Below are 8,438 nucleotides of genomic sequence, written 5' to 3'. Positions count from 1 at the left end.
TTTAAGGAGGTTACCGAATTCTCGATAACCTCGAAATCCCCGGGATTAAGGGCTTCCGCTAGCTCCCTGATTTCAGGAGTCATATTCTCCGACTCTTTTTCAGTGCTTGGATTTATTAGGACCATACAGTCCTTTCTATCCAGCGCGTCTTGGCTCCTCATAGGGAGAATCTTGGTTTTGGAGAACACTTTGTCCTCCCAAAATTTATCTTTGATTCCTTCAAAATCTTTGAAGGAACTTCCCTTTTCCAATGCTGCCACTATTTTTTTGGTAGCCTCCGCTTTTTTAATCTTTTCGGCTTCTTTCCGGCATTCATTACATTTAATGCCGCTTAATGTAATATCGGATGTATTTTTTCCATCTGTAGCCTTGTTTAATCTTTTTGTGTGGGTTCTCATTTCCCCCATCCTCCTTTTAATATCTTCGTTTTCAATATTAAGGCTCGCGAGGATCTGTTCGACCTCGCTGAGCTTTCGTTTAATAGCCTCTGGGGCTGTTTCTTCGTTCCTGGAGAATTCCTCCCTCCAGGATTTTTTTTGGCTTTTTTTTCTTCTTTATTGGTGCTTTGGCACCAATAGGGTGTGGTGACCTTTTTCTCGATACCTAGTAGGATCGAGAATAGGTCAGTCTTTCTGAAGTCAAACTCGTCACTTGACTCCTTCTCCTCTTCAACTTCCTCCTCCATCATGGTCGATTTTCTGACAGATGCGAAGGATTTGTTAACCATTTCTTTATGTTTTTGGATTAGCTCCTGCTCGAAGAGCTCCCGGGCGAGGTCATCCTCGACCGTTTTTTTCTCCTCATCAAATATTTTATTGTCGTCTTCGCCAGAAGACGACGTGCATTCCTCATCAACTACCTTTCTTTTTCTGTCGTGAGACCTCTGTCTCCGACGAGATATTCCTCCTACGACGTTTTTTGTTTTGTTTGATAAATGAATCCATACGAATCCCACGAGTGGGGACGAAGTAAAAGTCCGGCGAGGCAGTGCGCCTTTACCTCGCTAAGGCTGGATTCTCTGGGAGGGCGCCTGGTATCCCAGAGGCACCGTTCAAGGCTGACTTCGCGCATCATTCATCCCATAGCCACGGTGGCTAACAGCGTAGGATTACGGATTTTTTCTCCAGGTTTACTCCTGTTTTTTGAGCTGTTTCTTAGCTTCACTCCCCTCCACCCGTCCGTCAAGACGTACCGAGAAGAGAGGAAGTTACTGAGCCACTCCACCAACGTCAAGGTCTTACAGCTCTTAGGAGTGGAACCTAACCTAACCGAACCTAACCTAACCTTTTTTTTGTGGGTGGAAAAATCTTCAAAAGACTTCTGGGAAGGTGTCCCAGGCGTGCTGGATTCACCCGTTACCCGGGCGCCTACCAGCTAAAAACCCACCCTCTTCTCCGCTGACGCGAGCTGTCAGTTTTGCCCTTTTCTCCTTTTCTTTCTCCTGTGAAAAATAAAATAAAATTATAAAAAATTATATTTCTTTGATGTTTATATTGTTTTTATTATTTGTAAAGTTGATTTTTTTGGTTTTGATTTTTATTTCGAAGGTGATGAACCTATGGTGGGTAAACACCTGATCCTCGAGGACATCCCAGTTTGCGATTTTCCTGGATGACCCCTCACTAGCAAGAGTCACGTCAATGTGACTCCTGCTAGCGCCTCTCACAAATGTTGGTTCTCCGTTGTTTATGCAAATTATATTGAGTTGGTCAGTCATCCCATAGGTCGCCCCTCTCGTCATTTGTTGGGGAACCCCACTGGGATGATTTCGCGTTGATGTCCCCAACGATCAAGTAATTTCTTTGTTTGATGGCGGCGTTCATTATGTTTTTTACTTTTCTCCTGTATTCTGTGACAGGGATGTTGGGCGATATATAACAGGTCACTATCGCGATTTCCCTATTAAGCTCTACCACGATGTGGCCCGACTCTCGAATGATTTTTCGTATCCCAACATCCCTATTTCTAAACACCGCCACATCCTTACTTTTGTCTTGTGCCCACCCGCACCTCTCAGTCAGTTTCTTGTTTGGTTCGGAAACAACGAGAAGATCCGCTTCGAACTCCTAAGCTTTCACGTGGGTTAGGTCATGCGCTAGCCTGGCCCTCCCCACGTTAATCTGCAAAACCCTGATGCCGTCCTTGTAGTTGTTAAGGGCCATATTTTTTCAACATGACGATTGTTGTATGCCTAGCCTAAAACCTAACCTAGCCTATTTTCTAACTCCTTCCAAACACGGCTCCCCTATATTTCGGAGAGTCCATCATATCTGTCCGATGACCCTTTTCGTCTCATGAGAGACAGTGTGCTTCATTCTTGCATTCATTGGCCCTGTGCCCTTCCTTAAAGCACTTAAAACAACTTCCACTCCTGTCCTTACCCTTACAGGAGTATGTGTATCGTACAAAGTTGCCAGTGTACTCTTAACTTGTTCGTGGCCCTTACCACAGCCGCCCTTTCTTCTCTCACCGCGACTGTGGCCGTTTGGCCTCCCCCCTGCTGTCCCTCATGCTTCTTATGTTTATATCGTCGTCCTTGAGGCCTGTCCACTCACAGATGGCCGTCTTAAGTTCTTGTGAGTTTACCGACGGGTCCACCTCCATTATTGTAAAGACGGCCCCTCTTCTTTTTACCGTCATTGTCAGGTCCCCTGATAGGGTACCTTTCAACTTTTCCGCTGTCCACTCACAGATGGCCGTCTTAAGTTCTTGTGAGTTTACCGACGGGTCCACCTCCATTATTGTAAAGACGGCCCCTCTTCTTTTTACCGTCATTGTCAGGTCCCCTGATAGGGCACCTTTCAACTTTTCCGCTGTCCCCTGGCCTTTGAGTTTAACCAGGAGGTCTCCCCCCCGGTTTTCTTTACCACCTTGATTCCTAACTCATCAACTTTAATGTTGGATTTCATGTTCCTTAATACGAAGAGTGATTCTCCCCCCGTACCCCCATTATTTACCTTTTCCCCAATTTTAGATATAATTTTGTATTTGATTTCTTTCTTACTGTTTACGAATTCTATTATTTTTCTGATCAGTATTTTATCCAATCCCTCCCCTATCACTATAGCCACTTCCTTTTCGGCCCCACTGTTTATTTCCTCCGATATTTGTTGACAGATATTAAATGTTTCCAACCTCCCCTCTTCTTCGTCGCTTACCTTTGCAATATGGTTGTACCATCTTATTTCATTTTTTTTCGTTTTGATTTTATTTTCGATGGATTCCCACTCCCCCTTACCCAGTTCTTCCCATACCGTCCAGATTTCTTCTTTCGTTTTTCTTATTATGTCCGCCGTTTCTCCGTTGTTGCCCAGTTTTCCTAGAATTACGCACGTTTCCCTCCGTTTCAGCGCTTCTATTACGCTACTCTCGTGCCATACTGTCTTAGAGTATACTTCTTCCTCCCATTCCTCTTTTGCCAGACTGGCCCATTCCTCGAATTTCCCTCTGCTTTAAATAATGCTTCCTTTAGTTTCTCTGTTCTTTTTTTTTCCTTATTTTTTCTTCTTCTTCTTTGCATTTTGATTTAGTTTTATCCTCAATTATTTCCTTGAGTTCTTTTATTTTTTCTATTACGTTTTTTTCCGTCGTCATATTTTCAATTTCAACCAATTTTTCTATTAACCTTTCCTCCCATATCTCCCCGTCCCCCTTCCTTTCCTTTTCCTCTTCCTTCTTCTCTTTTTCTTCTTTTTTTTTCTTCCTTTGTTTCGCTTTCTTCAATCTTACTTTCTTCCCTTACCCTTTTTTTTGCTTTTTCTCCCTTTCACCTCCTCAAACATGATTTTTCTCAGTATGTCCCCCTCGCTGGTGTCTGTGGTGGACGTGTCCTCTTTTTCTTCTCCTTCTTCTTCTTTCTTTCCTTCTTCTATTATGGTTGATTGTTGTGTTACCAGGTCCCTACTCCTGTTCACTTTTTTATTCTTCTTTTGCCTAAGTATTAACTCTTCTTCGAATTTCCGCCTTTCCTCTTCCTCCTCCTCCTTCCTTCTTACCTCTTCCTCTACTGTTCTTCTCTTCTCCTCTACATTATATCCTAGTTTTTGTTTTTGTGATTCCATATGATTCCCACGAGTTGGGTCGAAAGAGTGTCCGGCGGGGCAGTGCGCCCTTACCCCGCTAAGACTAAAATACTCTGGGGAGGTCGCCAGGTATCCCCAGAGGCACACGCTCAAGACTGACTCCGCGTAGCCATTCACCCCGTAGCCACGGTAGCTCACAACGTGGGATTAGGGATTCTTTTCTCGAGGTTTACTCCTCTATGTCTTTTTGGTCCGCGGGCAATTATTGGGGAACGGCATTTGTTCCTTATTCATAACCTATCCGAGAAGGTTGGTCGATCGTGTTTCCTCTTACAAATGGTTGAGCGACTCACGACCGACCACTCCTTTCGGAGACACCCTATGAGCCATTGGGACGCGTCGTGTCGGGTAGACCAAACCCCATCCCAGGGAACTCGTGTTGAGGATTTGGACTGAATCAGTTCCTGCCTCCTCAACCCGACCTTCCTGAGCACGAAACCTAACCTAACCAAACCTAAACTAACCTTTTTTTTGTGGGTGGAAAAATCTTCAAAAGACTTCTGGGAAGGTGTCCCAGGCGTGCTGGATTCACCCGTTACCCAGGCGCCTACCAGCTAAAAACCCACCCTCTTCTCCACCGACGCATGTGGAACCGTTCTTAGCGAACATCGCGTCACATGCGCCGGCTGTACTCTTCAACTCCGTGTTCTCCTAGTTCTTCATCTAGTATGTATAAATAAAACACATGCACTACACATTAAAAACATCACATACAAAAATAAAAAAAGAGGGGACGTACACATAATAAATATAAATAAAATAAAAACCTGCCTAATTTAACTGTATAAATAAAACTTAGCCTAACTTATCCTATCTTTAAAATCACATCTATAGATTAAAACTGAGCCTATCTTAAAATTTGTAGAAAAAATAAATTTAGAAATCTAATATAAATAAAACTTAAGTCTAGTTTAAAATTGTATAGATAAAATGTGAAGTATAAATAAAAAAGTAACCTAAATGTATAAATAAAATACTAAATTTAATTTTAAAAATTTGTATGAATAAAATTTGTCCTAAATCTAACTTTGAAATTGTATAAATAAAAATTCCTAACTCTACTTTGTATATATAAAATTTTAAAATCGGTGTATAGACAATTAATAAAAATTTAAAAACTTGTATAAATAAAATCGTTAAAATTAATAAATAGAGACGTCACACACTACAATTACAAATACATATTAAAAAGTCACGCTTTCATTCTTTTTCCTCCTTGGCTTTTATCATTCCCGTAACAATATCTATAACCCTGTCGTACACCTTCTTTTCTTTGATGGCAGCGATCATAATATTCCTGCATCTCAGGGTGCCATTACTTCTTATTACTTTCTTAAGTTCATTCTGTTTCTGCCGGTGGACTCGACATTCCGTCACCACGTGACGGGGGTCCTCCGTCACACCGCAGATGGAGCATAAGTCATCTCTGGTTTTTTTTATTCCATAAGTGTATTTTCTGAAAGACCCATGCCCCGTCAGAAATTCTGTAAAATAGTAATTCGAACCTATCCTAACCTAACCTAACCTAACCTAACCTTTTTTTTGCCCCCAAGGTAGGGTGGAAGCTAATGCCGTCCTCACAGCGGGCGGGTGCAATGCTGTGAGTTTGTGTGGGACTCTCACCCACTAAACCACCCTCCTTGTTTACTCATCCCTGGAGATTTGCGTGCGCCGGGAGGACAACAAGTTGTCATTACATCAGCGCACATCCCCTTTGAAATCCCTTTCCTTATTCTATTACTTATCCCTGAGAGTTCCTATCCACTTTTTCCTTTCTGTTCATTACTACGGTCATGTACGTCGTTACCGCGTTCCAGATTGCTTTATCCCCCAACATTTTTCCTATGATCTCGGTTGCCGTAGGCAAGTCACATCCTAGTTGTTTTTTTAGTCTGGTTCTCTCCTCACCCCATCTCGCACATTCGTAGAGGACATAGGCCGGGTCGTCCCTTTGCCCACATTTTTTACATGTGTCATCCTCGGTTTTACGGATTCTTTTAGTGAAGGTTCCAAACGAACCATGCCCCGTCAGAACCTGCGTGATGTAGTAAGAAGTGGTTCTGTGTTTACACATGACCCAGCTTCTTATGTCTTTAATCAATGTTTTTGTCCACTGGGCCTTTGTCTCCAGACTATCCCAACTCTCCTGCCACTTTTTATATGTTCTTTCTCTTGCCATTCGTCTATTACCGGTTAACCTGCCTCCTATTTTATATAGAAAACATCTGTCCGCTGTCATGAGATCAATCGGTGGGAAACCTGCTATAACCTGGACTGCCTCGGCCGATACGGTCCTATAGGCAGCGGCGACCATCAGTAAGCCTTTTCTTTGCGCGGCCATTAATCTTTCCTTGTATGATTGTATCTTCATGGCTTCGACCCAGGCTGGCGCCGCATACAGGAGGATGCTGTGCATTACTTGGCACAGAACCCTGCGCTTGCAATAACCAGGCCCTCCCACATTCGGCATCAGTCTCCGTAGTTGTGAGATCTTTTTATCGGCTTTTTCGACCGTGTATTTCATATGTTCCAGGAAGTTGAGGTTTTTTGTTATTATTACTCCCAGATATTTTATTTTATTTTTGGCCTCGACTCTTTGTCTTTCCACTACCATTTTGAAGGGACCGTTTGTTTTCCGTGGTCCCTTCACCGTCAGTATCTCCGTTTTCTGAGGAGCAATTTTAAGTCCGTTTCTTGTTATCCACCGGACCGCTAGAGCTACAGTAATCTCTGCTCTATTCCTGACCTCATTTTCTTTGTCTCCTACGATGTAGAAGACGAGGTCATCAGCGTACGCGATAGTGGAAACTTTTGGGCCATAGTCCAACACTAGGATACCGTTGTACATGATGTTCCACAGAACCGATCCATGACTATTTTATGCCATTTCGCGGTATTGAAGGCATTTTTTATATCAACAGCCACAAGTACATCCCATTTGTGGCTGGTTTTACCTACTATTTCTTTTAGTTCATTTATTGCCGACACCGTTGATCTTTTGGGTCGGAAGCCATGCTGATGCGGAGATAGGAGGTTCTTATTCTCGATCTCCTCAACCAATCTATTTGTAATCATACGTTCTAGTAATTTTCCGAAAGAGTTGATCGGTCATATAGGGTGATAGCTGCCTGCGTCGTTTGGGTCTTTACCCTCCTTCAGAAGTAGAACGACTCTGGCTGTTTTCCAGCAGTCGGGAAACCGTTGTTGCTTCAAAAGTTCGTTTAGATAGTTTAGAACTTGCAACGGTTTAGTTTTCACCGCGATTTTTAGAGCTTCGTTTGGCAGGCCGTCTGGTCCTGGTGCCTTGCCGTTTTTAATATCTCTAATCGCTATATCGAGCTCGTCACTGGTGAAACTATTTGGTACCGCATGTAGTGCGAGTTCGTCATCGTCGTCATTTGTTATTTTCCCTCTTGTTGTCGGGAAGAGGGTGAATATGTTTTCTCCTTTTCGCGCTGAGTTGGCCTTGTGTTCTATTAGCCATCTTGCCCGTCACTATCCTATAACCCTGGCCCCATATGTCGTTTTCAAGGTCTTTCATGAGGTAGTCCCAACATCTCTTTTTGGCTTGCATAATTAGTCTTTTTAGTAATTTGCATTGTAACTTCATACCGTCTTCCCACTTTTGTTTTAACTGTGGGAGTTTTTCTCGGGTGTATCTACGTCTTTTTTTTATTATATTCGTTTCTGGCATTCTCGATTTCAGGGTTCCACCAGAATGGTTGCATCGAGGTGTTAGCGTCGTTATTACTGGAGGCATCTTTATATGCCTTCAGTATTTCCTCGTGTGTTCCATTACTTTTCTTTAGTATTTCTACGTACTTTTCGGTGTCCAAGTAGGTCCTTTTCCTGTTGTTAGGGCTCATCTTTTTTATTGCTCCTTTCGTTTTTATCTGATATCGAATATGTCCATGGTGTGTATAGGGGTTGACATATTCTGTACACCAGTGATCTTATTATAATGACTGGTATGACAGAGTGTAACATCTAGTGTTTTAGAGTTACCTCTTTCAAAGGTGTGATGGCCGTTGTTGATTGCTACCCATCCTGTTTGGGCCAACCACTCCTCTACCATTTGTCCTTTTATATCAGATATAGGAGATCCCCATATTGCGGATTTCGCGTTTATATCTCCGGCCATTATGGATAGTCGTCTTCCGTTATTTTTGGTAGCCGTTTCAAATGTTCTATCTATGGACTTTTGGTATTCCCTATCGCTGATATTCGGTGAGATATAAACGGCCGTCATAATGGTGCCCTTGGTTTCTATTTATACGCAGTTATCACCTCGAAGCGTCTTGTTTATTTCCAAGTTTTTATTTAGGATGGCTATCGCCACTCCTGCGTTCTTATCAA

General features: G+C 42.7%; 1 protein-coding gene across 1 annotated transcript; it reads right to left on the bottom strand.

The window, feature by feature from the left end:
- Positions 1 to 394: 394 nt before the first annotated feature.
- On the bottom strand, positions 395 to 4,061 carry LOC130451982 (uncharacterized). The gene is made up of 4 exons (XM_056791341.1): positions 3,730 to 4,061; positions 2,958 to 3,450; positions 1,387 to 1,441; positions 395 to 906 (listed from the first exon to the last, which is right to left on the bottom strand). Exons 1-4 carry the CDS (start codon positions 4,059 to 4,061, stop codon positions 395 to 397), a joined length of 1,392 nt encoding a protein of 463 aa, XP_056647319.1.
- Positions 4,062 to 8,438: the final 4,377 nt, after the last annotated feature.

Source organism: Diorhabda sublineata, chromosome Y (assembly GCF_026230105.1).
Source record: "Diorhabda sublineata isolate icDioSubl1.1 chromosome Y, icDioSubl1.1, whole genome shotgun sequence".
Lineage (NCBI taxonomy): Eukaryota > Metazoa > Arthropoda > Insecta > Coleoptera > Chrysomelidae > Diorhabda > Diorhabda sublineata.
Note: the sequence above shows the minus strand (reverse complement) of the source record. Positions and strands in the feature narration are given on the sequence as shown.

Excerpts from the sequence above, each read along its gene's own strand:
- LOC130451982 (XM_056791341.1), bottom strand. The coding sequence starts at position 4,061 with ATGGAATCACAAAAACAAAAACTAGGATATAATGTAGAGGAGAAGAGA. Across the intron at positions 1,442-2,957 it reads TATCTAAAATTGGGGAAAAG|GAGAAAGAAAAGGAGAAAAG; the intron begins GTAAATAATGGG and ends TATTTTTCACAG. Across the intron at positions 907-1,386 it reads TCGCGTCAGCGGAGAAGAGG|GAGGAATATCTCGTCGGAGA; the intron begins GTGGGTTTTTAG and ends AAAACGTCGTAG.